Source organism: Copadichromis virginalis, linkage group LG19, assembly GCF_057382275.1.
Source record: "Copadichromis virginalis isolate Kocher_CV1m ecotype Utaka linkage group LG19, C_Virginalis_male_GT1.1, whole genome shotgun sequence".
In the NCBI taxonomy this organism is placed as follows: Eukaryota; Metazoa; Chordata; class Actinopteri; order Cichliformes; family Cichlidae; genus Copadichromis; species Copadichromis virginalis.
The window spans coordinates 22,418,575-22,432,492 of record NC_140636.1 but is presented as its reverse complement, the minus strand read 5'-3'; the positions used below and the strand labels follow the sequence as shown (position 1 = coordinate 22,432,492).

The 13,918-nt window shown below is 38.4% G+C and overlaps 2 protein-coding genes across 3 annotated transcripts in view; one reads left to right on the top strand and one right to left on the bottom strand.

Moving 5' to 3' along the window:
* Nucleotides 1-46: 46 nt before the first annotated feature.
* The window catches only part of ndufaf1 (NADH:ubiquinone oxidoreductase complex assembly factor 1), a 20,573-nt gene continuing 6,701 nt past the window's right edge, over nucleotides 47-13,918 (top strand). Inside the window, exon 1 of the mRNA XM_085441461.1 lies at nucleotides 47-189. The gene's annotated coding sequence lies outside the window, so the exon portion shown is untranslated. The remainder of the gene's footprint in view (nucleotides 190-13,918) is intronic.
* Nucleotides 1,927-13,918, bottom strand: part of rtf1 (RTF1 homolog, Paf1/RNA polymerase II complex component) — a 16,140-nt gene continuing 4,148 nt past the window's right edge. For both annotated transcript variants that reach the window (XM_085441456.1, XM_085441457.1), the window contains exons 2-18: nucleotides 10,495-10,605; nucleotides 10,218-10,368; nucleotides 9,118-9,319; nucleotides 8,780-8,897; nucleotides 6,598-6,709; nucleotides 6,375-6,513; nucleotides 6,086-6,263; nucleotides 5,884-5,966; nucleotides 5,711-5,798; nucleotides 5,510-5,617; nucleotides 5,327-5,404; nucleotides 4,995-5,116; nucleotides 4,675-4,732; nucleotides 4,027-4,104; nucleotides 3,664-3,765; nucleotides 3,182-3,296; nucleotides 1,927-3,034 (exon numbers count right to left, since the gene is read on the bottom strand). In XM_085441456.1, coding sequence (XP_085297582.1) covers nucleotides 2,928-3,034; nucleotides 3,182-3,296; nucleotides 3,664-3,765; nucleotides 4,027-4,104; nucleotides 4,675-4,732; nucleotides 4,995-5,116; nucleotides 5,327-5,404; nucleotides 5,510-5,617; nucleotides 5,711-5,798; nucleotides 5,884-5,966; nucleotides 6,086-6,263; nucleotides 6,375-6,513; nucleotides 6,598-6,709; nucleotides 8,780-8,897; nucleotides 9,118-9,319; nucleotides 10,218-10,368; nucleotides 10,495-10,605 — 1,950 coding nt within the window. In that variant the 3' untranslated portion in view covers nucleotides 1,927-2,927. The remainder of the gene's footprint in view (nucleotides 3,035-3,181; nucleotides 3,297-3,663; nucleotides 3,766-4,026; nucleotides 4,105-4,674; nucleotides 4,733-4,994; nucleotides 5,117-5,326; nucleotides 5,405-5,509; nucleotides 5,618-5,710; nucleotides 5,799-5,883; nucleotides 5,967-6,085; nucleotides 6,264-6,374; nucleotides 6,514-6,597; nucleotides 6,710-8,779; nucleotides 8,898-9,117; nucleotides 9,320-10,217; nucleotides 10,369-10,494; nucleotides 10,606-13,918) is intronic.

Below are 13,918 nucleotides of genomic sequence, written 5' to 3'. Positions count from 1 at the left end.
AGGACCCGACAACAGAGCGCCCTGAGAAAAGCCTGATCGAAAATTAACCAACGGTGTTTCCAAAGCGCAGAACTCACCTCTGTTAAGGACTTTACTTTACTGTAAATAAAAATAAATTAATGGAGAACAACAACAACAGCAACAATAATACTAAGAAGAAGGAGGCGGAGGAGAAGACCTGACCAACTGGTAAGTTGTTTACTGTATTTTTTAAAGAAAATTAAACATAGTTTTTAAGTTTAAATATGATCCTATTTTAATTAATATTCGGATAAACACGTATAAAGTACTCATCTTTGGATAAAAGCTTGCCGTTTGAAACAAATGAAGCTAAACACTGGGAAAACTACTATAAAATAAAAAATAAGAAATAAATTACAGACTATGGCCAGAGTACTTTATTTTGTTAAGACAATCGAGATATTATTGAAGTGCAGACTTTCAGTTTTATTTCAAGGGGTTTACCAAAAGTTTTATCAATTTTGTAGATTGTACCTCATTTTCAGAAGACCAAAAGTATTTAAGATATTAAAAAATAATTGCTTGTTTGTTTGTTTGCTTTAGTCCACTAACCTTAATTATGGAACACATGGACGTTGCCAAGTAGATGTTCTGCTAACCCTTTACTACTGTCACCTTCCAGTCCTTGTGACACTTTCCGTATTCAGTTTTTAATTTTTTTTGCTGTATGCAGCTGTATGGGTTGCCTGTGAAGGTTCTCAGTCATCCAGGTCATAGTAGTCTAAGGAGCTTGGAAAGAAAAGCCTCTGGACTTCTTTATGTTTCTTCAAGACGTTTCACCTCTCAACTGAGAAGCTTCTTCAGTTCTAAGACCAATTGGTGGAGAGTCCCTTTGAGCTATTATCCATTTGCACTATGAAGCACTGTTCAATGAGTTTGGGAGTATTTGGCTGAATCTGAGCAGAGAATATAGGTCTGTAGACTGTACATTTCATCCTGCTACTTCTATCAGCAGTCACATCATCAGTAACAACTAGTGACCCGGTTCCACTGACAGCCACACAGGCATATGCTGTAATATTATTTCCATTACATTGGATGCGGTATGGTTCAGCTGTTTCTGTGCTTCTTCGTACTTTTCTCTCCCATCATTCAAGTGCAAGTTCTTCTTGGTTTCATCTGTTCAAAGATTTTTTTCTCAGAACTGCACATTTGAGGGTTTTCTGGCAAACTAATCTGTCCTTCTTGTTCCTGAGTGTAATCAGTGTTATTGTAAACCTTCTCTATACATCTCCTAAATGTAGATCTTGACAATGATATGCCTACCTGCTTGAGTGTTCTCAACTTGGTTAGATGTTAAGTTTTTCATCTTAACCATGGATATAATTCTTTTACCGTGCCCTTTAGCGGTCTTGTTTTTTTTGGGCCATTTAATGTTGCTGAGCTGCCCAGTGCATTCATACCTTTTAAGAATTTACCAGAATGTTGTTATGCAGTTCCTGTGACATTCAGCCTAAGGATGACCTCCTTTGCTTGCATCTGCATGTCTTTGGACTTCCTACTTAAGAGTTGTCAAATACAAATTCAACATTTGGAATCAGCTCCAGCCTTTTTATTGGCTTCATTTGTCAACAAATGGTGAACACTTGTCAGTTAATTGCCTTCTTACTTTTGAGTGGGGCACTAGCATACAATCGAATGCGACTGTCTTCTTTGAGGGCACAATTCATTTGCTCATGTCTTGGCAGCTGTATCCAGACAAAACTGTCACTAGTTTTCTTTCCAGTCTTTGAAATCTCTCTCTTCTTACCTCTGCTGAGCTTGTTCTGTACTTGAAGGCTCTCTTTAAATTTCTTGATTACTTCTAACTCCAGTTCCTGAAACTTGGAAACATTGTTCTAACTTTGTATATTCACTTGTCCTCATCTGTAGTCCATGCAGAAGACAGACAAAATGACACAGAAGTTATGAAACAGTGCCCCTTTATTTTTTTCCGCACTCACTCAAAAATGCATATTTACATGGCATGCCACATCAAAACAGGAACTGACTATGGACACAATCAATAACACATAGAATCTGCTCTGGGAGTTGAGGGCATGGGAGTTATCCCATGAACAACCAACCGAGGGAAACCAAAAATGAAGCAACACTTAGAATAAGGTCGGCCATACAAAAGAGTTCCTCTTTATTTAGGTTGATTAAAAAGTGACAGATGTCCAGCTGACCTGTACTGAACGTTTTACATTTTTCATGAAGGGCCAACACTGTGGTTAAGTCAGAGATGATGATAGTGTGAACTCTGCAAATAACCACAATGCTGTTGAAATTTAGGATGGAATGCAAGTACAGATGTTCATACATACAGAGGGGGAAAATGTACTATTTTAATTTATTACTGATGAGAACAAGCTGGTCAAATCTGAAGATGTCCATAGACTTTAAAATGCCTAAACAACCTAAATTTTCTAAGATAGGTTCCTTGTTCAAGGTAATAATCCACAAGCGTCATGTTGTCTTTGTCCTCTTGGAGAAAAATTTAAAAAAAAAAATTAAAAAAGGGAGTTGACTCCAGAAGATCCAGAAGAGTAGGAGAGAAGTTAAATACATTAAAAAAAACAAACAAACACACAAACAAACTCCGTATACAAGTTTGTCTGTGAATGCAAAAAGAACAAAAAAAAAACAAAAAAAAAACAAAAACCCAAAAAACAAACATAACTGGACAAGGTTTTCTTTTTTCTTTTTCCCGAGAAAGATCCTTTGAGAAAAATGTTGTCTCCGTTTAATCAGTATTTCCTTTGTGTTGGATGAACAGTCTATTTTATCATCATTCAAACACACATCCTTCAGGACATTCTCGCTCTTGCTCATACATACAAACACCCAGTCTCTCACTTTCACTCACACACACACAAACTCTTGCTTACACATGCAATGTGGGTTCTCGATGAGGTTCTGCCACATCAAATCAGCCCCCTCCTCTTCTTGTAGTCTTCCAGGTTGAGGGACCTGCGGGGAGCGCCGTCCTTCACTGGCAACGCGTTAGAGCTCACAGACAGAGACTTCGCCTCTGCAGACGAAGAGCAAAATTACACAACTTCACTATATCACTGTGATACACACTGGCATTCACCTTGTGCTCCAAGCAAGCAGAACATCTAGGTCGTATAGCTTCAACAGTACCACAAAACACACAAGGTTAAAACGAGGGTCTCACCTGCATTGGGAACCTGTAGGTCAATCTTTACATCAAAGTCGTGAACTTTAAACAAGTCTTCCGAGAGGTCAGTGGTTGGCTTCGGGACATCTTTGTCTTTCGGGTTTGTTTGACCCTAAAACAAACAAAGTAAAGATTTCTTCAGGATAAAGAGCTACAGTTCAGGTTAGTACTCATTTCCAGTCCAATCTCTTTTAACAAGACCTCAAAGAAAAATACATTATTTTCTGCTATAGTTTTGCCATATTCTAAAATAATAGTTTTGTTTTCATTCTTTTAAATATGACAGCTTATAATTCATGAATTCACCAAAAAACAAAAAAAACAAAACAAAAAAACAAAACAAAACACTACAGTGCTGAACTCAGTTTAGTCTTTCAAAAAGTTGAGTTTATCTCAAAATGTCTTTCCTTGGATAAAGCCAAACTTCAACACCAGTTTTGGCATAATTTTTATGAACTATCAGAGAGGGTCCTGCTTACCAGTTTGTTCTTCTCTGGACTTGAATTGTCTGGTGTTGAACCAGAGCCATATTTCTGGTTTAGGTGAGCAAGAATAGCTGCATGGACTGACGGATCTCTGGCCTGCCAAATTAAAAGAATCACAGTGACAGATCAGATCAACGGAAGTAGAAGTAGTGGTAGTTTAGGGACATTTCAGACTGCTGTTATGCTGCGTGCACATAATTAAGCATGTCTTCAGTCTTATTTATAACAATTCAGTCATTTAAACTGTCACCTTCATGATTCAGGTATAAGTGTTTGTGAAAATGAGGCACGTGTTATTTCAGTGTGTTTAAACAAGCACAATTATCCAATCTGATAAATTTATTATAGAATACTTACATTAGACACCATGGTGGGTTTGCACTGTCTTCGTGTGAAAGGATCCATTTGTTGGTTTTTGGCATTTTGTCCTTCAGCCTGTTGGAAAATAATTAATAATATAAAAATGAATAAACTAAAAATTAGTATATAGAACCCCGCACTATCAAGGTGATGTATAATCATGAAAGCTGCATTAAAATTCATAGGTATGTTATTTTTACTACACATGCAATAGGACGTGACGGTTTTAAGCCTCTGCAGGTTGTCTTGGACATACAGGTGCTATAGTATAAAACTCTTAGGCTGGCAGATGCCTGAAGTGAACCACAGTGATACTGAACACGGTCACAGTAAAGCAGCACCAGATTAAGAAAACACCTGACATGAGGAAGCACTTTGAGGAAGATTATGAATGTACCTTTTTTATAAAATGCTGCAAAAACAGACTCCAAGTGTAAGAAAACAGACTTTATAGCCTGATGCTTGAGTCATTTATGGTTTTCCTATCCATAGATGTATTAATATGGTGTTATGCTGTCAATATTTTAGCATAAAGTTATGAATAATGAGTAATTGCATTATGTAATATAGCTTTTTTTTTTTTTTTTAGCTCATCTAAGGTTGTGATGACTGTCTATGGTGCTGTTTAAGAAGGTGAACACTTACCACAAGAGCTTTCTCAGATTCAACAATGTTCCAGCTTCTGTTCCTCTGATTAATGTAGCTGGGTGGCAAAAGAACAGTTTAAGGTCATTACAGAGTAATGATAAAGGACTGTATTTACATATCACAAAAAGTTTTTTTAAACATAATACCTGGCACTACCAACAAAACACAATTTAGCTGTTTTTCTGTAGTTTCCAATAACTTTATTTAACATTAGGTTTACTAAAACCAGTGTTTTAAACTATGTATTTTAATTCAGGAACTTTGGATAAGCAGTTTTATTAAACACAGTAAAACGTTTATAAGTGTAGATTGTGTACCTAATAGCAGAGATGTTCTTGGTCCTTTGTCTGTCGAGGGCTTCTGCCCTTTCCTCAAGCTCATTCAGTTCATCCTGGATCACTTTCACTCGTTCACCATCTCCACTTTCCTCTGCCATGGCCTTCAAACCAAAAGAGAAAAAGAAATGAAAAGGTAAGCCTGATTAGCCTTTGTCTCTCATCAAAGTTCAGTTCAATGACATTTGCTGTCAGTGTCCATGTTTTGTTGGTACAGATTTACAGGTTATCAGGGTGACATTTAAAGGGCTACGATAATTCCACCTTAACTTGGAGTTTAAAAAAAAAATAAAAAAATTCTGGTTTTCTTTTACCTTATCTTTGAGTAACTGCGTTTTCTTCATGGCATAATTTGGTGGTGCTTTCCGGAATCTGTCCTTTTCTTTTACAATCTGCAGAGAGTTTAGACAAAAATTTTTATGATCGCTCATAATTAATGACGTCAGAAAAAAGAATGAAGACCTAGTAAAAAAAACAACAACAAAAAAACGACTTACATCCTCAATGTCTTTATCATTGAACTTGTAGTTGAGAGCTTCTTTGATGGATTGCTCCTTCTTGGTGATTTCATCCAGAGTTGGTACTTGCATTCCAGCAGCAATCATCTGAGAAAAATCGATGAAACACATTTCAGCATCACTTTATCGATTATATATTTAGGACTGTTTAAACATTCTTCTTTTTTAAAAATCACCTACCGCCTCTTTCCACTTCATGAATTCACTTTCTGTGAACTCTTGATTTGATACAAACTCAAGCCTGAAAACCCGTGTGTCACCACCATGCCTGTAGATGATTTACAACATTAAGAGTTGTGTTTTTGGAAACCAGGACAACTAAATGATCCATGTATCCATGACAGTATGCCTACCTTAACTGTAATCCCTTGTTTGTTCGTGTTGATCCAAGCTGGTAAACCTTCGCCGTCTCTACTACATCAACAATTTCAGCAACCTTTCAACAACAAGGGAACAAGAAACTCAAACATAAGTAAAAATACTTCCAAAATAAATAAATAAACCTTACAATAATATATTGGTGGTAGAGGAGATGTAACGAGAATATAAGCTCACCCTATAAACTGGTTTACTGCTGCTGTTCCCGATTCCTATCCTTACAAAGCAGCCAGTCACAGTCTTAGCAAAGAAGGGCATGTGGCACCAGCGCTCCAGCTTGTGTCTGGACAGGCGGATCCTGTTGAGTTCATCTGGCAGGGAAACGGGCTGTGACTTTGGTGGAGTCTCCTCTTTTCTGGTAGCAGAACACAGTTTAAAAAGTTACTCAGAATCAAGAGAAAAGCATCAAACTTGACCATTGCTCTTGTGATGGCACTGTGGTGAATGCACTGGTTGATACACTTACTCGTCTTCATCGTAAGATGATGAACGGGAGCTGCGATCGCTTTTGACAGATGACTTGTCATCATCCTCCTCCTCTTCTTCCTCATCGTCAGAGTAAACCTCACTCGTCTTCAGCGGCTGACGCTTAGCCAGCAACTCCGCTGTTAAGAGACGACACGTCAGCGTTTGAAAGACAATCAGATTGGCACAACAACCTGTCACAAAGGAGTACAAGGCATGCCAACCTGTTTTATTTTTCTTCTTCTCTCGTTCAGCCTTTAGTTCTTCCATAGCCTGGGATTTTTTGTCAAGTTTTTCATCACGCTTGGATCGTCTTTCCTTGTTGTGGGACATGACCTGTAGACATGAGCACTTAGAGGTTAGAATTAGAAATATGATAAAGACAACGTGTAATGCCACTCCTTCTCATACCAGGCAGAAATGAGAAGCAAAAGAGGAATCTGATTTCACTTAAATTACTGAGTGAAATTAAAACTTCAGTTCAAGCTCCTATTTAGGCAAGACTATCAATTATTGATAGAGGCTTCATTAATCCTACACTGGGGAAAATCAGTTGAATTAGACACCCTAAAGTATTATAGAAGTGTAATTTGTACTATATACAGATTACTACTATATACAGTAAAAGGCACTAAAAGACGTCACAGAGATTTTTTTGTTGTTGTATATATTATAAAGTGCAGTGGGAGTACTAATATACTCCCACTGCACTAAAAACATATTGCTAAAACAATATGTTTTAGCAGGTACTGATACACACTGTTGTATAGTATGTAGAGCAGGGCGATATGGCCAAAAATATTTCGCACGATTGAGTGGAAAAGTGTTAGCATTCATCCTGCAGCTTCACTGTGTTTATGTTATGCTAACATAGCTGTGTCGCTAGCGATCACGTAGCACATCATTATATACCAGCTAGCTCACCTTCAGTAACCCTACAAACGTCACTGCTGTTTAGTTTTGTCTTTATTTATGTTGGAAGTGATAGCAGAGCTGTACGTTTGAATTTTTTCAGAAATCTCTCAGTCAGAACATGCTATGTCATAGGGCTGTGCAATATGACCAAAATCTCATATGCCGATATAAGAATTCTATCGTCCGATAACGATATAAATCACAAAAATTTAACATTTTCTGTAAATTCTGTGAATCTCGGGCAGCTCGACTTGCGTGAAGTGTTTCCAGCTGCGCGTCCTTCAACCGGAGTCGAGTGTTTTAACCAATGCATGAAACTATACATTTTTAGACATAAGTTGTAACGGCCGCCGTTTTCTTTGTATTTATTACACGGCGTGCTGCGGGTTGCCTGTTCTAACGTTTGAGTCTAAGGTTTATTTTTTAGCACCTGGCGGCTCTTTTTTAATTCTCATCCATAAATAATCTGCTCTTTCACGTGATTCAATTTATTTTGAAAAGTCTCAACAGGATCTTGAGCTTTATTGTGAAAGGTTTATGTGGAACATAAACAAGCGGAGACGCGAAGGTGTTACTGTCATTGTTGCTAACGACAACGCATAAAAACAGGCGCTTGTCCGTCCGTAGTGTGGTTATATTACATATAAGAGAAAGAGAGAACTTAAGAAATTAATATAACCACTACAGTGACCATCAGAACGATGAAAAAATATTGCCGTAAATCGGTTTATTTTGCGACACCACGAAACAAACGATAGCATAAAATGAAACGATTGACGTTTTTATATTGTCATCCGATATATATCGTTATATGAACAGCCCGACTATGTCATGCTTAGGTAACTAGTGAAACTAGCGAGCTGACCTCCGCTAACTTCCTGCTAACGTCTAACTCTCTTAAATGTAATAAATTCTGTTTTCATGGATGCCTGGATGTTAAACTTAATTGTTACACCTGGTAAAGCAGCAGTGCTGATCATTTTATTAAGATGAAAGAATTTAGACAGTTTTTAACTCTCAGTGATGCTGCAGTGTTCGTTTGACTTTGGGACCTGAAGAGGACGGAGTTTTGGTCCCAGATTACTCCCAGATTTACGAGCACCTTAGTCCGACAAATACAGCAATAACAACAGCCCGCTTGCATGTTGTACAAAACAATGTGCTTTGGTGGGTATCTGACAGACAAACACTAAACCAGTTCCACATCACTGAAGTTGCAACATTTTTACAAACCAATTCTGTTTCATCCGTTTCACTCAACGATCCGCTTTCCCCCCCCCTTCTCATTCTCAGTTGCCGCCATGCTTTTTCGGCCATGTGCGTATGAAAACAAAGGCACTGTTCATGCGCGTTTTACCCATTTTCTATCACGATATTTTATTTTCTTATCGTTGCCCAACATTGTACCGGTATTACCGTGAACAGTATAATATGGCCCAGCCCTAATAGTGTGTCTAATATTGTTTTAGATGTGTGTGAAACTAGACTCACCACTTGTGTATCTTGAACCTGAGATTGCTTCCTTTTTTCTTGCTCTTCTTCCTGCTTTTTCTTCTTCTCCTCCTTCTCCTTCTTCTTTGCTGTCTTTAGTTTCTTCTTGATTTCAAACCTTTGAAAACAAGCAGAATCCTGAGTGAATAAACTGTGAGCTCACGTCATAACTTAAAAATGCCACGTTTTTGCATTTTTTGGCAAATTTGTTGAAGTAAAATAGGAGTGCTCTAGTGTATTTTAACAAATAACTATCTTGTAGGATTTTTTTTAACAACTAAGAAAAAGTTATTTATGCCAAGTACAACTTTTTTTAACGATTTTTATTCCCCACTCACCGTCTCTTTAGCACCTCTCTTTTCTCAATTCTGTTGAACAGCTCTTGTTCTCTCTCCTTTTCTGTCATCTGCTCAAGTCGAGCTCTGTCCTCAGCATCACCCATCAAGTCATCATCATAACCATCCCTGAACACCTCGTCCTCAGAGGAATCCGAGTCAGAGCTGGAGGACGAACTGTTGCTCTCTGAATCAGACACCTCGCCTAAAAAAAAATTTCAAGGAACCAGAGACAGGGAACACAAAAAAAGCTGTTTTCAAATCAATTACAAAACAAAAAGGTAGACACGTCATCAGAGAGATTTTAATTCTCTGGGAAATTCGACTTTTTTTTTGGAAGTCGAATTTCCCAGAGGAACCCACCCGAGGGATTAATAAAGTTCTATCTTATCTTATATCTGACTTTTGTCTACGAAATGTGTCATAAACAGCTTTTATAAGCAGAATTTGGAAGGGAAGCTTTTAACCATGAAGCAGTTCTAAATCCTTTTAACATTGGCAATGTAATTAGGTCCCAAAAAAAGTAAATAAATAAGTGTAAATGGCTTAGTGAAGTTGTACTGTAGGCTTTTCCTCACTCAATGTAGACCGTTTCATGTTAGTGGATTACCAAAACTGAATTGGATTTGTGAACAACCACAAATTCCCAGGATAATTTTTTTCCAGGTTTTTCTTAATGCTGTCAGCCAGTTCACACCAGGACAATGTGACAAAAATAAACAACAGCTTAGATGCTTTGCTGTGAGACACCTGAGATAAACAGGATGAGTGAGTGAGTCATGTAATCCTAACCTCTTGAAAAACCTGTGGATGCAGCACTCTAGTGATGTATAATCTACAGTTCGTAATATGTCTGGATGTCCCGCTCTACACTTCATGGAACATGTTTTGAACATGTTTTGAACATGAGAACGCGTGCAAGTCTGTTTTGCTCACCAGTTTAGTAGCATTTCAAGGATACTAAACTTATGAATAGATGTGTGACTTAATAATAACTTAATCTTAATAATAGATTTAAAAAAAAAAAAAAAAGGCTGCAAAGAAGCCTTATTTGAGAGCAGGGAAAATCTTTTTCAATGTGAACACTGAATTAAGAAACCCACCTTCCTCCGGTGCAGAGCTTTCAGCTGAGCTGTCCCCATCTGAGCTACCAGACGCTGTCGCTTTATTAACCTTCTTCTTTGTAGCGTTCTTCTTTTCAGACCCTTTGCCCTGCTTAACCTTCTTTTTGCCTTTGGTGCCACCGACCGTCCACTACACAAAAGGAATGAAAATGTAACTTTTGATTATATAATTGACAGAGAATTGAGGTTTAGTCTCCTGTGCCTCACATGTCCAAAACTGTAAGGTCTTTTAGAGTAAATACTAATAGTGCTATACCTCGTCATCACTGTCAGATGTCTCAGAGTCTGTGGAAGCTGCTGCTTTGCCAACAGGTTCTTCTTGCTCACCCGAATCAACCCTTTTCCTCTTTGCCAAAGACAGCAGCTCCTGAAAGTGACAAAACAGCGATGTGGTTCACCTACAGTGAGGGAAATAATTATTTGATGCCCTACTGAATTTGTAAGTTTGCTCACTTACAAAGAACTGAACAGTCTTTAATTTTGTTCCACTTTAATGAAGAGACAGAATATCAATCAAAACATCCAGAAACAACACATTACATAAAAGTTATAAATTGATTTGCATGTCACTGAGTGAAATTAGTACTTGTTTGATTGACTAAAGCCCAGCCAGAATTAAGGCTCCACAGGTTAGTACTCCTGCCTACAGAATCAATTTCTTCCATTCTGATCTCATGACCACCATAGGTAAGACCAAAGAGCTGTCAAAGGATGTCAGATATAAGATTGTACACCTGCACAAGGCTTGAATGGACTACAAGACCACCAGCAAGAAGCTTAGTGAGAAGGTGACAACTGTTGGTGCAATTATTTTGATCTGAAGACAGTTGGGACCACAGTCAGTAAAACACCATTCGTAACACATTACACATAATGAACTGAAACCTTTCAGTGTCCACAAGGTCCCCCTGCTCAAGAAGGCACATGTACAGGCCTGTCTTACGTTTGCCATTGAACATCTAAATCACACGTGTCAAAGTCAAGGCCCATCAAGTATGGATGTACTATTATTGTTATTCATGGCCCGGCGATATGAGGCGCTAATAATATACAAACTACATATCCCATAATGCAGCGCTGCAGCCTCCTTGCTGAACGCTAGGCTAACTGGGAACATTCCAGCGTCAATCAAGTCAAACTTCTGTTATTGCGAAGCTAGCCGCTCACAATGGTGGAGAGAAAAGTTGATTCTGAAAGCAGAGCCTTTCAGCGCCAGTGGGTGACTGAATATATGTTTACAGACATTGCTGGTAAACCCGTGTGTCTTATTACTGGAGCTAATGTGGCTGTAATTAAGGAATTTAATTTAAGATGGCACTACGAGACAAAACGTCAGGATAAGTTGAAAAACCTAAATGCAGAGCAGAAACTACAGAAAGTAGAAGAGCTAAAGAAGAATCTGACATTTCAGCAGACGTTTTTCACCAGAGCAAAATCAAAGTGAAGCTGTTGTGAAAGCAAGTTTTATTGTAGCAGAGGAGATAGCCAAATCAGCCCGGTACCACTCTGAAAAGCTGCATGATGAAGGTGTGCAGCGTCTTGTGTCCAGACAAAACGCAGATTTTGGCAAATGTGAGCCTGAGGAGAAATACGATTGCTGATCGGGTTTGGCCACTGATTTAAGAACACAGTTAGAAGCAAAAACTTTATTGCATACTCTCCTGCTGTAGATGAAAGTACAGACATGATGGACATTGCACAGCTGGTCATCTTCATCCGTGGAGAGGAAATATTGAACATTAAATCGATGCACGGGACGACGACAGAAAAAGACATTTTTTAAAAGGTATGTCAAAGTGTAACCGACATGAAACTGCCCTGGGACAAACTTGATGGACTTACAACAGATGGAGCGCCGGTGTTGTGCGGTGAAAAAAGCGGACTAGTCAGCAGGATGTGAGTAAAGATGCAGGAGGAGAACTGTACCGGTGAGTTATCAGCATATCACTGCATCGTACACCAGGAAAGGCTGTGTGGTAAAGTCCTAAAAATGGAGCATGTAATGATCACTGTAACGCAAACCGTAAATTTCATCTGAGCAAAAAGTTTAAATCACCGTCAATTTCAGTCTTTATGTGGGAAATAGATTCAGAGTTTGCCGACATTCCTTATCACACAGAGGTCCGTTGGCTGAGTTGGGATAAAAATGCTCAATAGAGTTTTTGAGCTCAGCAAGGAAATCTGTCAGTTCATGGACATGGCATGTATGATGCGGTGAAGGCATTTCAAGTGAAGCTGCCACAAATGCACCAGTGCAACCTGCCTCACTTTCCCTGTTGCCAAGTAATGTTGAACCAAGTCAGCGGACTTTGCTGAACTGCACCTGTGCAGATTCAGATGGAGCTGCAGTGTAATGATACACTCAAGGCAAAGGACGACACTGAATGGCCCACACAGTTTATTAGTTCCATTCCTGAAGCAATGCCCAGCTCCGTCTATATGCGTCTCGAACCTTGCGTATGCTTTCATTTATTTTTTCGGGGGGTTTTGGCAGCATGTTCATATTTCTAACTTGCATAATTTTGACAGGATATATTTTTATTTTATTTAAAGTTAAAGTTTATTTTTTTTAAGTTTATTTAATCTGGAATAATATTCCTGTCTGTTTTTATTCATATTTATGTTTAAAAAAACATTGTTTTAGTGTGTTCAATAAATGTTTATCTTGTTTGGCCTGCGACCTAAAGTGTGCCTTGAGTTTTGGCCCCTGTGCAATTGAGTTTGACACCCCTGATCTAAATGATTCACAGGTTTGGTGAGAAAGTGCTGTAGTCAGACAAAACCAAAAATCAAGTTCTTTGTCATCAACTCAACCTGGCGTGGTTAGAGTAAGACAAATGCCAAGTATGATCCAAAAAACACCTTGCCCACAGCCAAGCACAGAGGTAGAAACATTACGCTTTGGGGCTGTTTTTCTACTAAGGGTAAAGAACATCACTACATTGAAGAGTCAAGTACCAGAAGATTTTCTGGTATGTGAAGAGTTTTAGATAAGAGACCCTTTCCGTCAGGCAGAACACTCCGGAGAGGTCGTGGATGGGTCTTCCAGCATGACAATGGACAAAAGCATACCACCAAGGGATCAGGAGTGGCTAAAGAAGCAGCAGATTAAGATAATGCAGTGACCTAGCCAGTCTGAAAAGTGTGAAGGGAGCTGAAGCTTTGAGTTGCCAAGCAGCAGCCAAGAAAATTAAAGAACTTCTTTATAAATGAGCAAACATAAAAATTCAGCAACGGGGTCAAAAAAAAATTATTTACCCATACTGCAGTACAAATGGACAGAACTTCTCAAGCCACTTGAACTGAAATTCATATAGTGGGACAAAGTCAGCAGAAGTAGAACACTTTAAATTTAATGATCAAACCCATGGAAAGCTTCTCTTTCTTATTATTTAGCAGCAATCTGTTTCCCAGAAGTAAAATTACATGTGCCTTGTATTTCTCAAAACACCTTCTGATACTAGTTTGATGATTAACTTGCCTCATTAATGCGGTTATTCAAGACAACTACTCAAACAGACCTGATAACACACAAAAAGAAAGTGAACCTGCATACTCCACTACTATAAAATGTAGAAAAAGAAAAACAAAACTATGCTCTCTCTCTCTCTCTCACTTGAGAGCTTTCATTAAATATAATTTCTTTCCCTGTGACATAATATAATGCAGGGAGGATCAAG